Here is a 24,051-nt window from a genome sequence, read left to right on the forward strand (position 1 = left end):
TATGACTATGAAATTAAATACATTGTACATTTTACGTTTTTAATGGTATCTATTGAAATGATTAGGGTATATATTTTAAATATGGTTTGGTGTCGTAGTTAATTCAAAACCAATGTTTATCACATTTTCGGGGTAAAGGAGTCTGTTCTCAGATAGACAAAAATAAACTTTAGTTTGGTAAGAAATTTCTTAAATCACTTTTCAACTACATTTCAATGTCTGTGCAATCAATGTTAGGCTGTGCGATGCAATTAATAGCTTTATAGGCCTAACATGGCTCGATATAGCCCACACACCTTTGTATTCTATGAAATCACAAAACGAAAATCTGATCCAATTGTTAGAGAAACAGCCATAGCTGTGCGTTTCCTTTTATTTCTTTGCTACAATTTTATTACTAATTTTAATAATATTATTATCGAAGGAGGAGCTGTCTTGTGGCCATTCTGATTGGTTCAGTGACATCTCAGTCAGTTTACGGCGCTCGCGAGTTTTCCACGCGCACCCTTCTGTCTCTCCCGTGGGGAAGATAGAGAGAGTGTGAGAGACAGATAGCAGTGAAAAAGAGGTTGGACTACCGTTTGCTGAACTAATTTTTTCACGGAACTACAACAGGGAGACATAGCAGGGCATGAGGACATTTGTCATTACTATAAGACATTTTATTTGTTAGCCAGCAAGTTATTACAAAGTCAAGCTCGGTGAGTTGCTAGCTAATGTAGATGTATTTCTACTTTCAAAACTAACGTTAGCTATGCTAAGTTAACCCAAGGTTGGATTCTCTTTTTGTGACGTCTTATGAAGGAAACTAAATGATAATGTATGTTGCTACATGGTTTACTAGCTGAGTAACATGTAAGTATTGCAAACTGGCGATTCGCTAACTAGCTAAATAACTCGGGACCTAACTACAGATAAGTATTTTGCTTACATTCGCTTGCTAGTAATGTGAATTCGAGATTTTAATGCAGAAAAGTTAGGTAATTAGCCAACTAGGTTGAGCGATTCAGACAAATTCCTTAGGCTAAAATGTCGGAGTCATATGTCGTTGGTAGTGCTTGCCTTAAATTAATGGATAAACTTTTAATTATTATTTAGCTACATTGTTTATGCTGTTTTCCAATTATGTTTTAGCTAGTTAAGTAAGACGGTTCACTGATACCGGATATTACTTTGGAAATCTACCAACTCGTATCGCTTGCCTATCTCCGTCAGTGGGTGGAGACAAGTTAGCCAGCTAGCTAGCTTGCCTTGTGTAGCTAACGTTTGATGCAGGGAGTTCTCTTGCGGAATAACTCGCTAGATTGAATCCATTTTAAGGAACTAGCGTTACATCTGGGTTTTCTGGCTACAGATGTTTGTTGAACCAGTTAACTGCTAGCAATAACACGGCAGCTGCTGGTCATGTCGTTACACGCGAAAGCAGTGGGTCAACCACAAGGGTGTGAATTAAACAGAACAAACGTTAGTTTGATAAATAACTAGCTCGCTACATAGACTATCAGTTTCTATCGCGTTCCCAGTCTGACAACCCTGTCTATTCTGGCTATAATGTCTATCGCGGATTTGCATTGGAGCCACTTGTATATTCATACCACAATGTAGGCCTTCCTTTTCGAAGATTTGTTAGCAAGATTTCTGTTGTAAATGGAATGAATCGTAGTTTTATACTCAAATTATACCCATGCTGACGTGTGGTTTTTTTTTTACAATAATTGTTAATTGTTAGATAGTTAGGCAATTTACTATGAAGCCCTTGGAAAAAACTTGTTTGTAAACGATGATTCTAATCCTGTCACGATTTAAGGGCTACTTAGAATCAATGTCATTCGTAGTTATCTAGCTTCCAAGTGATGAGCATGGTTGTGAGACACTCTTTTCTACTATGAAGGATATTTTTTAAATTTTGCATTTTAGGTTTTTGGCAGACAGCTTATCCGGGGCAACAAACATATCTTAAGCTTAAATGATTTATGCAGCTGAATATTTTAATTACTGAAGCAATTCAGGTGAAGTATCCAGAAGTGCTATAACTGGGTATTGAACCTGCAACCTTGTAGTTACAGTTAACCATTCTGAGTTAACCATTTCACTACATGACTGCCCCTTTGTTGGTTATTATTCAATAAATATTCAATACTTATACATCAGCCGCAATTAAAATAATTTATGTCTTTGTGACTCCATTTAAATGGACTTTGGACCCCTGTTGGTTAGTCAAACGTCAACAAGTTGTGTGTTAGTTATCCATATATATTTTGCATATTGATTCAATAACAGGGTTGATCTGTGACAAGGCAGTAACAACATTTTGTGTACTCAAGCTACCGTTTCTGTTTTCCTATAGGAGTGAGGACATCCACAGGGCAGCCATGTTGGATGTGTATCCATTCATTTTAATTGTCTTAAGTCAATGTTCCCACTGCCAAGGTTCTGCCCAGAAGTCTTTACAAAAACAGTGACATATTTCACCAGCATGGGAAACTGGCAAATGATACCGCTCAATAATAGTAATCCCACAGATCTCCTCTGGGTGCCAGAGTGCTCTCTCTCACATGATGTCACTTCCTTTCCAGAATTTGCATATAAGACTAGTTTGCAAGAGTGCAGGGCTGTTGAGGCGTAATGGGAAAATGAGACTGGGATCTGCCTGACAGTTAAACTCCCTTTCGCATCAGTTGTGCTGTTAAATACCGCAGATGAAAACGTGCTTAAATTATGGTATTTGATTCTGTGAGTATGTCATTTAATTATAGGACGGCAGTGCAGTATAATGGGTAAGGAACTGGTTTTGTAACCTAAAGGTCACAGGTTTGAATCCCAGGTAGGGTAGGACACTGCTGTTGTACCCTTGAGGTACTTAACCTGCATTGCTTCAGCGTATATCCACCTGTATAAATGGATGCAATGTAAATGCTATGTGAAAGTTGTGGAAGTTGCTCTGGATAAGAGCGTCTGCTAAATGCCTGTAATGTAATGTACAGTAATGCTAATAAACAATATCAGCTGACAGGGCGGTGCAAGCTAAACCCGAGTCCAATATGTAAGACACTGGACTCATCACGTCTGAAATTACTGCAAGGACTTTTTTACTCCATTGCCTGTCATTTCATATAAATCTTTATTGGGCATTTCATTTTTGCATTAAGTCAGAGTTTTAAAAATGATTATTGTACAGTGTATTTAAGTCTCTTGTGTAATCGGTGTCAGTAATGAAAAATTGAAGGCAGCCAAGCACTTAATCTGAGAAAAACATTCTGCGGGCATTCATTCCCGGCTTGTCACAGGGAATGACTGCAGTGTCTTGAGAACTTCAGCTCCTTACAGATAGTATTCTCATTTACTTACTGTTTATTTCACAGTCTCATGTTTTCCTGTCCTCTTTCTGTCTCAGTCATTTCAGTCCTCCCCAAGTGACCCAGGTGCCTTACTTCCTGCCAGCAGCACTGCCAACGTCGCCTTCCCATCATGCCGTTCCCTTTTGGGAAGTCTCAGAAGAGTCCGGCGGAGATGGTCAAAAGCCTGAAGGAGAACGTGGCCTACTTAGAAAAGCTGGACGCGTCGGAGAGCAAGAAGTGCGAAAAGGTTAGCTGAGATCTGAGGCTGCCGCTCTGGAAAAAGACTTCTGTTGGCGTCTCATGCGCTGAGACAAGTTGGTGAGAACTTGTGCCCCTGTGTGCTGTGAGGGAGCATCGAGATTATCGCTGTTGGTATGACTGTGCTTTGCGGGTCTGAATGGGTTTTAAACCAGGGCCCTTATTGAAGCATCTTGGAATAATTTAGCCTTCTCTTCTCATGATGGATAAGGTTAGGATATAGACAGAAGAGTCCCCGTCCTGCGACACCACTCCTACTGTGTGACACTTTGTGATTTGAATATGGGCATATGGGCCGCTGTTTGTTTCCATGAAGTCATTGCGAGCGTGACGCGTTGCCCCCGCAGGTTGCGGAGGAGGTTTCTAAGAGCCTGGCTTCCCTGAAGGAGGTGCTGTGTGGCACGAGCGAGAAGGAGCCGCAGACGGAGGCCGTGGTGCAGCTGGCCCAGGAGCTGTACAACACCAACCTGCTCATCTCCCTCATCGCCAACCTGCAGAGGATCGACTTCGAGGTGAGGAGGGACTCCTTTTGGAATAGGTGTGCGTGCGCATGTACGTGCGTGTGCGTGTGTGAGAGTGTCTCTCTCGTAGGAGGCAAATATCAATTTAATAAAATGAAATTTGGTCTGCAGGGGAAGAAGGATGTGGTGCAGCTGTTCAGCAACATTGTGCGCCGTCAGATCGGCACTCGGACCCCCACTGTGGAGTACATCTCCTCACACCCACAGATCCTGTTCATGCTGCTCAGAGGGTGAGTTTCATCCCGGGGCTGCAGTTTGCAGGTACGAGAGCACAGAGGTGGTGTTCACAGGTGCTCACCTTGTGCAGGTACGAGAGCACAGAGATGGTGTTCACAGGTGCTCACCTTGTGCAGGTACGAGAGCACAGAGGTGGTGTTCACAGATGCTCACCTTGTGCAGGTACGAGAGCACAGAGGTGGTGTTCACAGATGCGCATTTTGTGCAGGTATGAGAGCACAGAGATGGTGTTCGCAGATGCTCACCTTGTGCAGGTACGAGAGCACAGAGGTGGTGTTCACAGATGCTCACCTTGTGCAGGTACGAGAGCACAGAGGTGGTGTTCACAGATGCTCACCTTGTGCAGGTACGAGAGCACAGAGGTGGTGTTCACAGATGCTCACCTTGAGTAGGTATGAGAGCACAGAGGTGGTGTTCACAGATGCTCACCTTGAGTAGGTACGAGAGCACAGAGGTGGTGTTCACAGATGTTCACCTTGAGTAGGTATGAGAGCACAGAGATGGTGTTCACAGATGCTCACCTTGAGTAGGTATGAGAGCACAGAGGTGGTGTTCACAGATGCTCACCTTGTGCAGGTACGAGAGCACAGAGGTGGTGTTCACAGATGCGCATTTTGTGCAGGTATGAGAGCACAGAGATGGTGTTCACAGATGCTCACCTTGTGCAGGTACGAGAGCACAGAGGTGGTGTTCACAGATGCTCACCTTGTGCAGGTATGAGAGCACAGAGGTGGTGTTCACAGATGCTCACCTTGTGCAGGTACGAGAGCACATAGATGGTGTTCACAGATGCTCACCTTGTGCAGGTACGAGAGCACAGAGGTGGTGTTCACAGATGCTCACCTTGTGCAGGTACGAGAGCACAGAGGTGGTGTTCACAGATGCTCACCTTGTGCAGGTATGAGAGCACAGAGGTGGTGTTCACAGATGCTCACCTTGTGCAGGTATGAGAGCACAGAGGTGGTGTTCACAGATGCTCACCTTGTGCAGGTACGAGAGCACAGAGGTGGTGTTCACAGATGCTCACCTTGTGCAGGTACGAGAGCACAGAGGTGGTGTTCACAGATGCTCACCTTGTGCAGGTACGAGAGCACAGAGGTGGTGTTCACAGATGCTCACCTTGTGCAGGTATGAGAGCACAGAGGTGGTGTTCACAGATGCTCACCTTGTGCAGGTTGAGAGCACAGAGGTGGTGTTCACAGATGCTCACCTTGTGCAGGTATGAGAGCACAGAGTGGTGTTCACAGATGTCACCTTGTGCAGGTACGAGAGCACAGAGGTGGTGTTCACAGTGCTCACCTTGTGCAGGTAGAGAGCACAGAGTGGTGTTCACAGATGTCACCTTGTGCAGGTACGAGAGCACAGAGGTGGTTCACAGTGCTCACCTTGGTGAGGTATGAGAGCACAGAGGTGGTGTTCACAGATGCTCACCTTGCGGCAGGTACGAGAGCACAGAGGGGTGTTCACAGATGCTCACCTTGAGTAGGTACGAGAGCACAGAGGTGGTGTGTCATAGCACGAGTGGTGTCAGATGTCCCTTGTGCAGGCACGAGAGCACAGAGCTCACCTTGTGCGGTAGTTCACAGATGTTCACCTTGTGCAGGTACGAGAGCACAGAGGTGGCTCTGAACTGCGGGATGATGCTGCGGGAGTGTCTGAGGCATGAACCCCTGGCCCGCAGCGTGCTCTTCTCCGAGGACTTCTACTGCTTCTTCCGCTACGTGGAGCTGTCCACCTTCGACATCGCCTCCGACGCCTTCGCCTCTTTCAAGGTACGGACCCTTTTCCAATTCACTGTGATCTCAGCATCTAATCTGTGAGCCCTTTTCATTTCCCTTTTCTCCTACCACTTTCCCTCAGTTTAAATTGAAGGTGTCTGTAGCACAATATTCCTCCACTCACTTTACAATGTACCATTTCACAAGATTAAAATGATCATTCTTAACAATTAAGTGCTTAACTGGTTGCTGGTTGACACCAGAAAATCTTGAATGTTTCCACTCATCGTTCTCATTATATCATATCATTTTAATTCCTAAAAGCCTTTAGAAAGTACCACTCAAATGACAAATAATGACCCTCATGAAAATTGGATTCAGCATAGAGCACCAACTGTAATAATACAAATCCAGTTTTAAGAGAGTATTGCATGAATTTGTACGAAGTATAATTTCCCTGTGATTGGGGTTGGGGGGGTCCTGCTTCTTCTCATGCAAAGCAGTTCGTTTTTTATTTTTTATTTGAAATCATTTTTGAGGTGTGGGGGAGGGTGAGAAGGTGCTCATATAATACAGACGGAAAGAGATCCATAAATGCAAAATATGTGAGTTAATTTATCCTTGGACTGCAAGGAACCTGTTCAAGTGTAGTCTCCACACTAAAAGATATTGAAGCAAAATGTGCAATGGGGGACTTCAAGCAGCCATTTCAGTAAAAGAAGGAAGATTTGATAAGAGTGTATAATAGTAAATAAGCTCGCCCACAATGAGCCATGCCCTGTAAAGGATGTGAAAGCCAGCCTACAGAACTGCAGCCTGTGACCTTTAAATATTGTGACATGGAGCTGAGCCCAAGTTATTGCCTGCTATCAATTGAAGATTGAATACATACTTGTGTGTAGCAAGAGTTTGTTCAAGAGTTTTCTGTGCTCTGTTACGTTAAATTATAGCTTATGTACCCACTACTCGCTCTAGAGGAGCTCCCTCTATTTTCCAGCTCAAGCAGACTGCAAGATCTCAGTTCCTCATCCTAAAATGCATTGAAGAAGTTCAGACAGCAGTCTGGAATGACATTTCAAAAAGACTGAGCCTGATTCTGATGGAATTTACATTTTTTGTTTTTTATTTAGGATCTGGTCACAAGGCACAAGATCATGTGTGCCGATTTCTTGGAGACAAATTACGAAAGGGTAAGAATCTATTTTCTTCAGTTTGCACTTTTTGTGTTTTAAATAAGTAAAATATCAGTAACAAGTAGAAATAGTTGTTTCTCTGTGCATTAAAATGTGCTATCATTTTAGGTGTTTACAGAATATGAGAAGCTCCTGCATTCAGAAAACTATGTCACCAAACGACAGTCTTTGAAGGTACATTCCTGTTTTAACTGACAATCTAAACTGTAGAATGTGCATTCAATAATGTTACTGTTGATTAGAACATTTGGTGCATGTTACTGAACCGATATCACATCCAGTTTGAGTTCCCTAACAGCCCTATAAATGCAAGGTTACTTGATATGACTTGTGAATTACTTTTGATCTTTGAATAAGATAATTATGTTTGAGATTGGCAATAATTTCACTGTATTTCTTTCTTTTATTTGTATTTGTGCAATGAAATGTTAAACATGTTATAGGGATTTTTTTTACCTTTCTCTTCATATGAAAGTATTGCATTTGACAGTCACTGTCTGGGAAATTTAGTTTAGCAGAATGCGTCACCCAAGGTTTCAGTCTTGTCTGGACTCAGTCTTGTCTGGAGCATTAAAGGCTGATGCTAAGTAACGACTCTGTGCAGCTCCTGGGTGAGTTGCTGCTGGACAGGCACAACTTCACAGTCATGACCAAGTACATCAGCCGCGCTGAGAACCTGAAGCTGATGATGAACCTGCTGAGGGACAACAGCCGCAACATCCAGTTTGAGGCCTTCCACGTCTTTAAGGTGTGTTCAGGGGAGCCGTGTTAGTACTTCAGGCTATCATATAGAATTATTGGGCCTCATTCACAAGGCTTTTCTTAAATTGTTCTTGATTTTGTTCTTAATGTTCCTACAACAAATGTTCCCGGACGCACAGTTTACGATCAAATGTGATCGTACACATTTCGTGAATGAGTCCCATTGCCTTTCCAAAATGATCCTACATTATTCCTACTAGTTTACACACACACACACACACACACGACTAAAAAAGTTGGTTCAGGCCCCATATGATTGGGAGTCTAGACCACAACATTCTGTTGGTAAAAGTGGAAAAAAAAACCCGTAGACAGACCGCACTGATTAAGGGATTATGCGCTTCTGCCTGCGCCAGGTGTTCGTGGCGAACCCCAGCAAGACGCAGCCCGTGCTGGACATCCTGCTGAAGAACCAGGCCAAGCTGGTGGAGTTCCTGAGCCACTTCCAGACGGACCGCGCCGAGGACGAGCAGTTCTGCGACGAGAAGAACTACCTCATTAAGCAAATCCGGGACCTCAAGAAGCCCGCCGCCCCGGGAGAGGCCTAGAGGGAGGGGCGGAAACAAGGGCGAGCGAGTAAGCGAGGGAGAGGGAAACGGATGGAGAACGTCAGTTCGCGAGGGGAGAGATGTAGAAAGGAAGGCACAGCCACTGTGGAATAGCTCCTGTTCTGCTTCCACACTGGGATGGATCAAAGAACAGGCACACCCTTCTAACCCTTCCTCTCTTGTCCATTTCTGCAAATGCGTGAGTATTTTGGGACGGAGGTTGAATTCTGGGGAAAACGAGTGAGCGGATGCTAAACCAACCCTCCTACATGAAATTGGGGCATAGGATAGGATAGGATTTAATGTATTCACCTAACTGATTAATTAATTAGGCTAATTGTACACTACACAATCATTCACAGAATGCACACACTCTTGACTAACGTTGTCTTTTTAAAATATCAGTATGTTTGTCTCATTAAAAAAAAAAAACGTTTAGGGAAAGTACAATTGCAACGTTAAGTAAACTTGTAACCTCAAAGTCCATTTCAAACCGGTCACATTTCTGCTGGAAAGAAGTCACTTACACAGATAACCCAGCCGCAAGCGGCATCTCCACCCAAAGCGTGGTTGAAATGTGATATTTGTCCAGGGCCTCAGAGTGAAAGGGGGTGGATGGTTTGTGTGTGGTAATTCCAGCCTTATAAGGAGCCGTGCACTTGTGTCATATTAGAATATAGAATTAGAGTTTCCTTTTTCTTTTTTGGCGGGAATAGCCTGTGATAAACATGTACATAGCAACTGCATCATTTCTGATCCAGAATGTAAGAAATGATTCCATAATATCTAGGTTTGTTTGTTTTTGAAGCTGGCTTTTTGTTCTTTGACTTTTAACAATTAGTTAAGTAATAGTCACACAAAACACCAAAATTTCTGAATTGCATGTATCTTTGCAGAGCACTTTTTTGCATTTTCATGCCAGCAAGCCTTTAAAAACTGTTGGAAGGTTTAACTTAATATTATCTCACAATATTTGAGAGGGGAGCTGAATGTCTGTTTGTGCATGGATATAACCGTAGGCCAAGAGCAGTACCATAGAATCTTGAGGAAGTGGTGGCCACAAATTCCTAGTCGTTACAATAATTTAACAGAAACAATCCATTTCTCACTAGTACAAATACTGATAAACTGACCAAGGCAATTCTATGAGACTGGCTGTCAACATAAAAATTAACAGGACACTTTGGGTCCTGTATTTGTATGTTATTGATTGGTCAGTTTTTGATAGTTGTGAATACAGATTATTTCCACATTTGAAATTTCATGATCTGCACTGTGAAACTTGAATGAACCACAATTGTGGAAGTACACCTTCTCAAATGTCCTCATTGCCTTAACTTATTCTCATTTTAGTGACTGGATGCTTCTCTGGTTTAAGAAAATAATAATAAAGTATATATATATATATGTAAGTACTTCCAGCAATATTTCCATTTTAAGTGGTCCAGACAAAGCAGGACCCAGGCCTCTTGACAAAGGTCATGGTTTGTTTTGCTTTCAATGCCAAACTGGCATCTAACTTTAGTTTGTCATCTTTTTGCACAAATCTTCTCATACCTCAAAGATGTACTCTACTTTTCCTGAGAAAAACGTATATCTAATAGTTGAGGAGGGGCCAACTTTCACAAGAGATGAAACACATTTTATTTGTAGGAAGCCTTAAATGCCCTTTGCTGTGATGAAAATACAGATTCATTTAATGTATCATTTACAAAATTTACTTTATGTCGAAAAGATGCGCATCGTTTTACAAATCAGTTTCATTCAACGTTAAAACGTCATTTTTACCAGTGATACCAAAATGGGAAGCAGAAAAAAAATGTTATCCCTGACCCCAAATGTAACCTGACCCTTGGATGATCGTCAGTGGCCTGATGACGGACCGTTTAGAACAGACCTGATGAGTCCGATGGAGGAAGGGTCTTGAACGAGCTTGGCTGATCAGGGTATGGATTGACATCCTTGGACAGAGAACTGATGGGATATCCTCGAGTGTAGCACTTGAGAATACATCTGAATAAGTGAGTTCCAGAACATATTGGGTGCAAAATAAATTTTAAAAATTTTAAAAAAAGCTTGAAAATCCGTAGGTCTAGGGCACCAAAATTTTAAATTTTGTTTGGGTGAGTACAAAATGTGTTTCATGGGATCACGTTTGTGCGATATGTGGTATATTGACGATTTGGACCCCTTATATGCTCAATGTTTTTATTTTATTTTAATATATATATATTTTTAAGAGGTTTTAAAGTATGTTTTATATTGGGCTGGCTGTGCAGCGTGACATTAGCTTGATCAGTGCCTCAGCAGGCTCCAGACCTGAACAGGCACTGCTGGCTGCCGCTGCGGCTGCTTCATCGGCCTCTTCGCGTTCCCATGTGTTTGGCGGTACATTACGGTGGTTGCCTAGCTTCCTTTCTTCACACAAAAAAGCGAACCACTCTCTGAACATTGCTCTGGTTGGAACGGGCGATTATTTAAAATGAATGACAAGAGTGAAGGGTAGTTAACCAGACTATTCTTTTTTTTTTTGTTGTTGTTGAAAATCTTAAGTTGAACGGTTTTTTAATATGTTGGCATTGCAACTGAATGTGTATAATTGGACACGTCAGTAAAGACGTGGTCGTTGAGAGCTTTGTGGATATGCCCAAGAGTATTTAACAGAATCCACAGCACTGGGATAGCAACAGAGGCTTCATATTGATGCATGTCAAAATGTGATGTAGGTGGCTTGGCTGATTTCACATGAGAGTTTGAAACGCATTTTATCTTCTTTTGTACTTGTGATTGGGTTGATCTGTTATTTTTATCACTCCATTTTCCTGTTTTTTTCCTGCTTCCAAAGAATTATCTGTGTGGGTGGAGAACCGTAAATGTGTACATATGTTTTATTTTAAAAGGTGTTGGCATATTTAAAACAAAAAAAAATCAATGAAAAACTAAAAATTAAAAATTCCTTGCATACCAGATTGTGTCACCTTTTCTTTCATGAATAAAGGACATCTGCTTTAACAGAAACTTATTTCCTACAAACTTCCCCATGATCACATGCTGTACCTTATTAACAAGATCCTTTCCTGCTATTGGTTTTCATGATATTTTCCCCCCTCAGAATTTGTAATCATAAATTGTGCGTCATTCAATTTACCACTGTATGCAATGAGCACTGCTGCTGAAGGGTTTGCACTCTGATGAACTGTCCAACAAGCCTAGTGACTACAGTACCCCACAGACCCCACAGTGCTATTGGAGCGGGAGTGCTGATCTGAGTAGAAGAATGACTTTCACTAATTACAGCTTATGCTATCTTCACTGATACAGGTTGGACAGTTCAGCCATCACCAAAATTATCTTGGCAAACATGCTTTTGTGCAGATAAAATATGTACAGTACCATTAAAGACACAGTTTGATTGAATACAGGCCTAAATGTATGAGATCCTGTCGGCGCTGCTCTCCCTGGTCTCCCGTGGAGGGTGTCCAGTGAAATGCCTGCGCAGGAGCTCCAGCGCGGTATGGCTGCGGGCGTGGCTCTGCCTCTCAGCCTCCAGCTCTGCGCGGACCGCCTGCAGCTCCCTCTGCAGCCCCTGCAGGGCCGCCTCGCGCTCCACCCGGGCCACCTCGGCCTGCCTCCGGTCCTCCTCCTCCCGCTGGCCCCTCAGCCTCTCCAGCTCCCGGACCAGGCCGGCGTTCTCTCTCCTGGCCTCCCGCGCCTCTTCCTCGGCCTTCCTCGTCCCCGCAGCGGCACGCTGGGCTTCCTGTGCCCTGTCCCTGGCCTCGGCTGCCTGCCGCTCCAGCCGTGCCTCTCTCCCGCGGGCCTCGGCCCTCAGCGCGTCCAGACGGAGCTTGCACTGTGCCGCCGCCCGCTTTGCCCGGCCCAGCTGCTCCTCCCGCTCGTCCAGCAGCCCCTGCAGCCGCCGCCGCTCCTCCCGCTGCTCCCCAGCCTCCGCCCGCGCCAGCCTCAGCTCCGCCCTCAGCCGGCGGCGGTCCAGCTCCACCTCCCGCACGGCCCTGCGCAGCGCCGAGAGGTCCCGCTCGTTCCAGATGCACCTCTCCCCCTCCTCTTCCTCCTCCTTTCCCCCCTCCTCATCCTCAGACTGGCCGGGAACCATGCCTTTGTGGCCTGCACGTTTGGGGTCCGTCTCCTCCGATTCCCCCTCCCTGACCGTCATTTTTGATAGCCTCTCCCTCCTCTGTACACTCTCTCTCAGCTGCACCTCCCGCAGGGCAGACCTGTAGATCTCCTGCACCCTGCGGCTCCTCTCCTGGTTCTCCTTCTCTGAAGCCACCTGCAGGGGGGAGCTGGGTTCCTGCAGCCTGGGTCTTCCATCGCTGCCCTCGAGCAGGTCAAGCACCGTGAAGTGAGGACGGAACAGCTCTGCTACCCAGTGTGGCTCCTCTGGCTTAGTCTCCGTATCTGATTCCTGTGGATCTAGCGCTGGAAACTCCACTCTGGCTCTCTCTCTGTCCATTGATGATAGCTCTCATTCACACTGGTTTGAAACGGTAAACAATTCTGGGTAAGGCACTTGTGTCCAGATAAACTTTTGACATAGATTAACAGTTTCATCGACCCCTCCCCCTTGCAAACAGACACACGCAATTTGTTTTCAGCGACTTGGCTACACAATGTAATGTTTTATTTGTGAACTAACGTTAGACTGACTATATCATAAGCTAATAAGTATGCAAGATATAAAACCAGCCTCTGAGGCAAAAGACTCGTATCGCGATCGTTCTACATAACTATATCTGCATTGTAGTCTGTATATGTAAACGATTCTTCGACATATATTTTATATCGCCACATTGAATTTAAAAAAATGTAATACTAATTGGTGAATTCAAAAAAATGAAACGTACCCAAGCGTTTCAATCAGGGCTACCGAGATGTCCGTTACTATGCAAAAGCAAAGCACAGGCAAAGAGTGACGTTTTGCACAAAAGCATCACATCCGACTACCATAGAGTATGATGAGATGGCGCCGGGAATTGTGGGATAAGCTTACACCAAAACCGATTTCAGTTTAGGATTGATGGGAGTAATGTGCGCATTGTTAAATTCTGCTTACGTTACTTAAACTCGGTAGCCACGTGAAGTGCTTTTTGTATCAACGCTGTAAATCTGACAACAGCTAGCCCCATACAATTCATACATTCACGAACTAACCCTAAATGACTGAACTGCTAAATTCTTTATTTGTGTGGACAAGCGGGTTGTCTTCACAGGCCCAGATATCAAGTAAGCTTATACATTTTAGATTACTGGTTGGGGCCGGTGCTTATTAATATAAACACTAAACATGAATACGTCCATCTATATTTCCTCAATAGTTTAAAGACAATTGGTATTATCAGAGAGGATTTAGAAAATGAGTTCAGAAGGGCAAATTAGTAGCCTATTTGATTCTCGAACTTTCGGACACAGAGGGCTTGTGAAGATGTTTTATAAGAAATATGCTCTCGAATTCCCAACAGTGGTGTATACGTTGGTACCCAAAACGAAGGTGTCTGTGACTCTTGTCAACCTGATGTGGCAGAGCAAGAGTTAAAATGAATTAATTATTTGATTCAATTACGTCCGTACTATTGCTATTTTGGTTCTGTTTTTTTCTTTCATTTTCCAGTACCGGTGGAAAAAATTAATCAGCACCGACAGAAATGTGTGACTGGGATTTCTCATATGCTACTAAAACCATTACCAAACTATGTATCTCTGCCTTTCGGTGCTGGTCTTATAGGATAGCCTACTCGTTCACCGTGGCATACATTGCGATGATGGAAAGAATGATGCTTAAACGCAAAACGAACTCCTAAGATAAAACACATATTCAATAGCTTAATGGTTGAATTTGATATTAAACCATTTCATTTCAATTGATTTTGCTGTATATGCTTAAAATAACTGACAGCTCATGTGACACCTTCAGAAACATTATTTAAACACAAAACAAATGGATACATGAATAACTGATGGACATACATTATTATAATGAAACACAGTTACTGTATGAACTACTATTTTATATACAGCAAAATGTCAGAATTTCTATTATCCACACCCTCGTTAATTTCATAGTTTCAAGGCGATATAGATTTACTTCTGTTCCAAAAATGTTAATTATGAGATAATGTGCTTTGAAATGGGGTGTGGTAGGCTTATGTCCACTTGAATACACAAATCAGTGTGAATAAAATATAGACTAATTAATAAATAAGTAAAATATTTTATATAATAAATTGTTAATTTGTTGGTTGTCACTGAATAATCTTATAATCTCCCTCTCTCTCGCTTTATCTCTTTCTATATATGTGTGTGTGTGTGTGTGTGTGTGAATTACAATGCATGGACAACACAATACAATTTAACAGAAACAAAATTATGATCCAGCAACAAGGTTTTAGTGAAAGAACAAGCTACAAGCTTGTTGCAATGAATGTAGGCTACAATTTAAACAAATGTATGGCCGAAACTACTTTACATTGTATCAAAACAGCTGACTTTAGTTATTAAACATCCAAGAATTGTTGTAAAGAGCCAGAATGCACCCACTTTAATACGTTTGGAAGTCACAGTTGTAAAAAATAAATAAATAAAAAAGATATTTTCACATGTTAAATTTCATTTGAAACTTAATTTGAAACCTATAAGTTTTACTGAATAGAACAATATTAACAATGCAATTTGGTAACTCCTTTCAATCTTAGATACTGAAACCAGTAAATTGTGTAAAAGCTATTTTATTTATTTATTTGTTTATTTGAAAGGGACAATGGACAGTTAGTAACTGCCCCAGAATTAGCTTGATAGCTAAATTTAATCTGTAGTCCCTTAACAGGTAAAAAGCAGGCAAATTTACAACAAAATAAATAAATGTATAAGCAGCAATTTGCAATAAGAAAAAATATGTGAGTGTGCATCAATACATTTTAACAGAAAAGTAAACAAAAAGGAAAAATATATGATTGCAAAAAGTACCCATATAGCATATGATGTGACAAATAAAATAATAAAACAAAAAAATACATTCAATAAAAACAAATCAACATACAAGAACATGTAACCCAATTTTATGAATAGTTTTGGTTAATGATTACAGGATTGACGACATGTCAGCCAAGATTTAAATTGCAGTTTAAAACTTCCAAAAGTTAAATTTTGTTTGATACTACTGGGTACTGCATTCCAAATATTTGAGCCTCTGGTAGAAAAGGCGGATCGGCCAAATTCAGTGGACCTGTATTGCACCATACAATTGCCTTTGGTGGAGGGCTTTTAATACGTAAGGCTTATTATATCAAAATAAATATATGTGAGGTGAAAGTGCATAGTTTGGTTTCATTTTAACTGATATTCGACAGGTTACAATGCTTTCCAACATAAAGATATAAAATTAAACATCTCATCCAAAAAACCCAATACTGCACAGTTATTAGGAAAACATTCCTCAACTTTTTCCCAGGAGGGGGTGGCTTCAGGACATGTAAACGGGATAGAGTGCAAGCAGTTTTGATGAGATAATAATCTGATACTTAATAATATAATTTTGATTTTTAAATGGACCACAAGTTAATCGAATTGTGAAAGGAAGTAAATAACATAAAGAGAAGACTGGAAATACCTGAGCACGGTTTAAAAGACGCGGGAATGCAGTGTTGAAGTTCTTTCACTGAGTCCCGTATTTTAAAATAAAGCTTCTTCTGACCGGTGTGGGGGTAGGGTTTTTTTGGCGGGGTTAGAGGTCACTAGCCTTCTGAGTCTTTTTTGACCATACGATTTAAGGGACAGAGAGACAATGGAACTATAACGTGTTTTCTTACAGTGAAAAAAACATCAAGAAACGTAGGCTAATACATAGCCTGTAGCCTACATGCATAGCTATTGTTTCCCATACTTATTACAAGATCAGTATAAATATGAAACCAAATAAGGTAAACGATATAGCCTAGTTACAACCCTATAATAGGCTACCACAATATCGAATTTCTTCTCACCCCTCCCCCACCTAAAAAATCTACTAAAAGGATGCTCATACAATTTCACGCATGACGTAACTTTTTGTCGAAAATTTTAGGAGAGAAGATGGGCTCAACTTAAAACATCTGCGCTGCAAGGTATGTAACGTTTAAGTTCTATTATTGTCATCTAAACCGCCGCTGTTCCCATCAGTTACAAAATTGCCTCTCGGTTTCCATAAGAAGTATGGTAGGCTGTTTCTCCTTTTTCTGACTGCAGTAACAACTTATATTGTGTCGCATGAAGGTGATGATTTGTTTAAAATGTATGTTTGTTACCTAGCCTATTTCATAATATTTGTTTAAGCGAATTTAAATCTGTTCCATTGTTTAAATACATCATAGTAGGCTATAGCATATTATACGTGGTTGCACATTATTTATCGTTAAGCACTGATGACTTTGTGTAAATAATATGTTTATAGTTTTATGAATTCTCACCACATGGAGGAAAAATCTGGATTTGTTGAGTATTAATTTTGAAGGAACTAGTTAACGTGTAACTTGCATATAAGTAAATAATTAGGAAGCTAAACTATGTTTTTTAAGTTAAATAAATAATTGTATGAGTTCTCTATTAATTGTTTTACAAAACACTGATGAAATTAAAACATAACGTTAATTAAGTTATGCAAATGTGGCCCTTCTACGGCTGTAGTTCCCTAGCCACTAGTTTGGGGGCTGTAGGTTGGGGACTCGCCCATAAAGAAAGGCCCATCACATGATAGTAGCTTCGCGCCTCTTTCCTAAACCTTCTCGACACTGTAGAGATTTCCAGCGGTCTATCAGGTAACTTTTCGAACATTTTTGTTGTTGCTATAATTAATTTTCTCAATTAGTTTATTTTAAGCGGTAGTGAAAAGACAATACTGGTTCAGCTTGTTTTAATAGCGTATGAAAAAGTTTTATAACCCCTAGGTTTGTGCAGTGTGGTAAGGCTTTGTGTGTTGCTAAATAGACAACAAGCTAGCCATTTAGATGGCTAATGGTATAATGTGTCAATTATCAAGGTAACGTTACCCACATATATGTGGGGATTTTTCTATTTCTACAGGCTAATGAAAGGCCATTAAATTATAATGTTTTCGATACTATAAGTAACTTAGGTTAGCTATGAAATTGTCACTGATTATACAAAAAGATTGTTCGTTTAAGTAAGGTTAGCTGATTACCGATAGCTAGCAAGCTATTCATATGTCAAGTTAGTTAATTTAATCTATCATGAATTAACGAATGAATGAATGAATTATAAATACCCCCAGTTGAGGTCATTCGTTGGGTGGCTAACGTCAGAAAGGTTATGGAAGTCCCAGGCAAGCCAGTATAGCCAGATAACGTTAGTCTGGGGGAAATCCAGACAGAATTGGGTTTGGCTAGTCAACTAACTACCAACAGTTGCGATCAGCTGCTAACGTTGGTCAAGTTCGGCAATTTGGGCTGCAAATGTTAGTTAAGCATAGTATAAAACATTGGTGCCAGTGCGTGTCACATTTTTCAGAAGCCCTTGGAATTCAATAAATAGCTAGCTAGTTACAGACGCTGGTTACTGTATTCCGAGCTAGTATGTAGTTTGAAAAAGTTTCGGAGCTAGCCCGCTAATTAATTAGCTGTTATTTGGCATGTGCACTAGCCACCATTAGTCCTTACGTTCACATTCATTCATTTGGTTTGCTGTTGCCAGTTGGCTAATCAGTTAACATTATGAGAGGGATATTTTCCAACTGTAATTAGCCTACAGGGTACGTCAAAAACCATAGCTTCAAATTCGATATTCTCATGCCGCCCAGCACCCATCCATACAACGGGATTGATGTAGCTGCTACCGCATATTGGAGCTTTACTGTCGTCCTCAGGGGTGAAAAACATGCATGCCCTCTGATTGCATTATTTTGTAACATGTTTTTCACAAGTTTTGTCTGTGGCCGTTAACTTGCTATTTCTGCTTTTTTTTTTCCTGCAAGCTGTGCTGAGATTAGTGACATGTTTACGCTACTAGAAACATCACGTGGAAATGATGTTTGATCATTTTTTTTGTCTCGGTCTCATTTTTGTGATTGTTGTAGAAACCGTTTAAACTGGTTTAAAGTGTAAAAAACGACACGAGTCAATAAGGTTAGGACGGCGAAATAACAATACTATGCTAAAATGTGTAATGTGGTCGTGGTAGCTATAGTCAAGTATAGACATTGATTTAGTTATGTTCAGAGAAATTGATGAGTTAGTGTGTTAATAATAGCGCCTTATCAGGTTGTACATCAAGTTGTAAAGCTAGATGTGTAAACTCGCCTAGCTCGTGTGGCTGTTTCCTATGGTGCAGTCACCACAAGGAAGAGCACATGGCGTACCTCAATCAGGGTTAAGGAACGTTTTGTTTTTTCTTTTTCTAAACATTTGTTTCTATCCATGGGGTGCATTGTGGGAATTGTAGTTATTTTTTGGGGGGGGGCACATGTGGTTTTGCAAATCAAGAAAATGTTACCCTTCTAAAATTAGTATGTATTCCAGTGTGCATTGTCTTGCGTTGTCGTCTAGGTCCTATCAGTTCTCGAGTGATCTGAAGCTGGTGGCCCAGCGGTTCACCCACTTCGACTAGGACATTCACGTCACTTTCAAAGAATCCCCACGCATACATGGCCTGCACATTACGGTCGTGTAATGTGGCCTGACGGATTAAAAATCAATTACCTACACAAGTTGACGCGAAAACAAGAATGAAAAGCTATTTACGACATCGTGGTTCTTTGTGAATCAGCAGTGGACCTTCTTTTTTGCGACATCGGAAAACATAATTGTACGTAATTGTGCAGTCAGTCCTGGCTGTAGTTACGCAGTTCGTTTTGCTATGAAATTAGGATGTGGAGTATTGAGACTAGTTCGGGAATATTTTAATGTAATTTTAAAACTGAGTAATTTATCTGCTCCGCGGGAATAGTTTCGGGGTACCACATGTCAAGTAGCCTATATCTTGTTCTCGGCATAGTCTCATGGAGGGTCTGTGTAATTGTGAAATTTTTAAATAGCCAACTGTGTATAGGCTATATGAAGGTAAGCATGTCTAGATAATGTTTGAAAATAGTTCTGTGGGATATTTGGCCGCATCCCGTAGCTAACCTTAGCTTAGGCCCCGAGTTTACGGCGGGCTGTTTGCCGCCTGCAATTCAGTTGATTACCGCTATATTCGTCCGAGCGCTATAGTTGAACACGCAAACAACGTAATTGGCTGCGATTTAGCAATGATTCCTAGTCATGTGTTTGTGACGTACACTTGTAAGTTCGTAAAGTAATATACATTATTTTACAAAAATTTTCACAACATAAATCCGTAGAATTTGCAGGTACTTTTTTGATTGTTTTGGTATGTGCATCATTAATAGTCCTGACATTTGTGTAATGTTGAATGCAGTTAGTCAGTCATTGAACGGGGAACCTTGTATGTTAATTACTGTAAATGGGAATCTCCAATTCATTCTCTTCAGTTATTTATATTTTTAAAAATCCAAAAATTGCTGGTTGAAAAAACACGTAATTGGTGTCAGTTGAGCATGCAGGTTTGATATTATCTTGACCAATATACAATTATGTATGTGTGAGCAGCTGTCTGTAAATCAGTGTGCATTTGCACTTAATTAGTAATCATTAAATGACTGATTACGATGATTTGGGGAGAACAGTGCAATTACGTTTAATGATTGCTTAACAGGTGGCCACAAAAGGATGCTGTTCTAGCACTGGAGCCATGAATTTCCCACAGAACCAAAACGGTTTCCAAAAACAGGGTTTCACTGGTGGTTGCATGTGAAATCAAGCCCTGGTATCATAAGCGATAGCTACATATTGGTGACGGTACTTAAATTTTAGAATAACATTTTGAAAAGGATAAATTGGCCTTTGAAAAGCTGACCGTGTAAAACAGCTCTTTGCCACACAAGTCCACAGTCCAATGATTTGCATTATCTTTAACTCTGGTTATGTACCGTAACTCCCCAGTGCTTTTGGCATGCGTAATTCCATCAGATTTCAAGGTATAAAAATGTGTTGAGTCGTAAGTGAGCAGCAATGGTTTAAGATGCTGTTACTCCGCTCATATTGCTTTCTGCATTTACATTTAATCCTGAATGAGTAAATTCTGTTTACATTGTAGGTAATAACGTTAACAGTTGTTTAATGCATTATGGGTTTTGACATTTTCTGCAAGTGAGAACCATGTACAGCCATGGCTCATGATTGCTAATAAACATTTTCTTTTCCTTTCTCATCAGAAAATGTTCAGATTGCCGAGGACAACCATGGAAGAAGCGATTCAAACTCTGAAGATCCTAACCGATGGGCAGCCGTGACTCCTCGAAGACACCTTTAGACCTTTTCCTTGTCTTTTTTTTAATTTTTTTTTAAACTTGGTTTTAAAAAAGAGTCAATTTTATAATCCCTCAGGAAAATACAATTATGAAGATGTGGCAATCTTACCTTCACAGCAGACCTCCTCTTAAGGTGCATCTAGTGTAGTCAGTGAAATGGCCTGGAATCTACTGCGCTAGGTGCTCCTTCTGGAAGGAGGTACTGCACGATCAGCACGTGGGACGCTGTCAGTAATGCACCTGTGGGTCGAACCTGCGTGGGACCGCCCACGCACCTCAGCCCTGCAGATGTGATTTTAGCCTGTTCATTCGGCGTGTATGTTCTCTCATCCTGAGTTTGTCTGGCTACCCTTTCCCAGACTTGCCCAGAATGATTTTGAGTTTCTGTGCTTGTTTGAAATGGACTTACTGCCTCTGCAAATCTGTGCTGTGAACAGTACTGTTTCTGCAATCTTATTTTGTATTTATTTTTGCGAATCTTTGTCTCAAATTAGATCAGATTGACAGTGAGTGTTTGTACTAGGGTGATTTCAGCAGGAACAAAGTACTGAAGTGTACCAGCTGACTTGCTTCTGACGTCCTAGTCTCGTCCTCTAGAACTAATCTTCCCTGCAGTTAAACAGTTCCCATGTAGTTTGTATCACTGGTTCAGGTCTATGGTGGAGGGCTTTACCGGTAGGTTCCTGTTAATCCTCAGGAAAACATGCAAGTTTGAATATTTATGTTTTGGGGATCTTGGTTGATAATTTCAGCTTTAAGCAAATATTACTTTATTTTTTTGTGCTCAAACTATGAATTATTCACTGCTAACAGCACAGCTCTTGAGACATCTGGCAGTAACTTTTGAAGTTTGACTGATATTCTACAACGGAAGAGTAAATGAATCAGAAAACAAGTGAAGTTGTATGATATGGGCTCACCCTGTGAAAGACCCCTCAGCTGTAGTCTGTGCAGTTCCAAAGTGCTCACAGTGCAGGTAGTACCGTTAGCTCTACTGCAGTGTGTGCACTTCCAGTATTGCCAGGCACCCTCCCCTGCCTGGCCACCAGCACAATCCCCCCCACCGTTCTCTGGCTGTGTCTCACACTGGCAGGTTCACGGCGAGTTTTGCAGGATTGCATCCAGTTTGTGAAAATCCCCGCTGTGCAAATCCATGCAAAACTCGTTGTGCCTGGGACTCTGTTGCTGGGAAGAAGTGACGTCTTATAAAATGCCAAAAAAAATTGTGTTCAAGATTCGCAGTCATTGTCAGAATTACTGTGAAGTAAAAAAAAAAAAATTGTGGCTTTCTTTTGTCAGCTGCTTACAAATGTGAGCACTGAAGTTTGGGTGGGTGCATGCTGGGATGCTGAAATTGTTTGTCTCGCTGTTTCCGGGTGGATGACTTTGCAATTTTAATGAATCGTGAAAACCTCCAAAAAAATTGCACGGTATCCATCTGTAATCCGCCAGATGTTCTGATCTGCAGGGGTTTCTTTTTGTAATTCATCTTCCCTCTGCCTGTGCTGTTCGTGACTTTCAGATGAATGTGCTTGTTTTAAATAAATTGGTGTTATTCTTTCCTTCCAGTGTTTTTCCTTCGTGATGTTTTAACAGTAAATACAGTTATACAATAAATATATGATGAATATACATCCAACTCCGATATTGGAGTAAAAAATTACATGGTTTCAATTGAAATGCTAACTTGAGAATTATTTTGAAATGATACTGATGATGCTGCTATTAAAGCAGTTGCAAAAATAAAAGTAACTTTCATTGCAAGATAGGAGTTTCCCATCTGCTGTCGTTTAATCTAGAATTTGTAGAAACGTGCTTATTACGAGATCATCCGCATAAATGCGCTGGGGACCTTCCATTACAAAAGAAGGCCGCAAGATGGCAGCACATATTCGCGTAAGGCTCATGATTGTCTGTATCTATTGAACGTCTAATGTTGGCGAAATGACCGTTGTCAACCTTACATGCTAGTAATTACTGTCCTTGAAGTAGTGAAACAATTATTTATGAACTCGACTTCGACTTCAAAGGAATGGTAGTTTTCTCATGAGGACTTCTTGCAGTCTCTTTATGGTTTTATGTCCATTTTACAAATGGATAGTTTGCTGTATAATTTGGACGTCCGAACATCATTTGTATAAGGTTTTTTTTTTTTTTTTTTTGCAAAACTAATTATTTGGAGCCCATGAGGTGTAGACTGAAATGTCTCCGACACTTCGTGTGGTACGACCGCGAGGCGCGCAAACCGCTTGGTGTGGCATGTATTGCGTTATTGTAATCACGATGAATCATAAAATTATGATTTACGTTATTCCATTGATCCCGCATCTGCAATAAATTATAAAAATCCGCGGGTTTGCATTACGTTACGTTGTATCCGATGCCTCACTAAAATAGCCTTATTTTAAACAGCAGCGACATATGAGTGTGCCAAAACTCAGAAATCGGATACATTCAGTTAAACAACTGGTCTAGCCAGACTGTCTCAGGTGGGGACTTACATGATTTGATAGCGCACAAAGTAAACTTGACACGATCTCTGATTAAGGCGAATTATTACGCATGAAAGGGGTGCAGCCTACTTAAGTGATTGCAATTAAGTGGGACGAGAAGGGACATTTGGTTGATTCAAAGATTAAACCAAAGGTAGCGTAGTGCAGTGGACTGTTGCAATTATCATTAGCATTAGACTACTGTCAGGCTTTTACCCATTTAAGTATCGCTGCAGGGAAAAGCACGCAATTAGTGCACTGACGTTAATAACACACTCGAATGGCTTCTTGTGGTTCCGCAACACCGGGATGCGCGGTCTGCCGAGAGAAAATAATGACATGCTCCTGGCGATTTTCTTTCTGGTCGCCTTTTCCATATCCCCTTGATATATCAAGAACAAGGCAAAATCACTACTTGGTATAACTACAGAACAGCTAGACCATTGTGTAATCATACATGGCATTGTTTAATCATACGGGGGGCCTGTTTCATGATGTTCACACACATGCAGGTTTCATTTCAACTTTGGGGGAGACAAGTGACTCATATAGCACGTATGTCATTGACTAATTGAAGAGACAATGAATTAACCCTATAGGCATAGGTTTCATTT

General features: G+C 41.2%; 2 protein-coding genes and 1 long non-coding RNA gene across 6 annotated transcripts; 2 read left to right on the forward strand and 1 right to left on the reverse strand.

The window, feature by feature from the left end:
• The first annotated feature begins 497 nt into the window (after window positions 1-497).
• cab39l1 (calcium binding protein 39, like 1) lies at window positions 498-11,542 on the forward strand. 3 transcript variants are annotated; one of them, XM_064326253.1, is made up of 9 exons: window positions 498-701; window positions 3,395-3,585; window positions 3,944-4,108; window positions 4,229-4,347; window positions 5,958-6,126; window positions 7,203-7,262; window positions 7,374-7,439; window positions 7,870-8,013; window positions 8,384-11,542. In XM_064326253.1, exons 2-9 carry the CDS (start codon window positions 3,469-3,471, stop codon window positions 8,573-8,575), a joined length of 1,032 nt encoding a protein of 343 aa, XP_064182323.1. In that variant the 5' UTR covers window positions 498-701; window positions 3,395-3,468; the 3' UTR covers window positions 8,576-11,542. The 3 variants fall into 3 exon arrangements, with proteins under 3 accessions (XP_064182323.1, XP_064182324.1, XP_064182325.1); XM_064326254.1 differs by lacking the exon at window positions 498-701 and adding an exon at window positions 730-855; XM_064326255.1 differs by lacking the exon at window positions 498-701 and adding an exon at window positions 1,227-1,601.
• ccdc160 (coiled-coil domain containing 160) lies at window positions 11,094-17,941 on the reverse strand. Of its 2 annotated transcripts, none has more exons than XM_064326252.1 (2): window positions 17,847-17,941; window positions 11,094-13,067 (listed from the first exon to the last, which is right to left on the reverse strand). In XM_064326252.1, the coding sequence occupies exon 2, from the start codon at window positions 13,044-13,046 to the stop codon at window positions 12,000-12,002; it is 1,047 nt and encodes a 348-aa protein (XP_064182322.1). In that variant the 5' UTR covers window positions 13,047-13,067; window positions 17,847-17,941; the 3' UTR covers window positions 11,094-11,999. The 2 variants fall into 2 exon arrangements, with proteins under 2 accessions (XP_064182322.1, XP_064182321.1); XM_064326251.1 differs by lacking the exon at window positions 17,847-17,941 and adding an exon at window positions 13,438-13,591.
• Window positions 17,240-22,507, forward strand: LOC135250204 (uncharacterized). The gene is made up of 2 exons (XR_010328874.1): window positions 17,240-17,379; window positions 20,850-22,507. It is a non-coding gene; the product is annotated as an uncharacterized LOC135250204 (long non-coding RNA).
• The last annotated feature ends 1,544 nt before the right edge of the window (window positions 22,508-24,051 follow it).

This window comes from Anguilla rostrata, chromosome 3, assembly GCF_018555375.3.
Source record: "Anguilla rostrata isolate EN2019 chromosome 3, ASM1855537v3, whole genome shotgun sequence".
Classification (NCBI taxonomy): domain Eukaryota; kingdom Metazoa; phylum Chordata; class Actinopteri; order Anguilliformes; family Anguillidae; genus Anguilla; species Anguilla rostrata.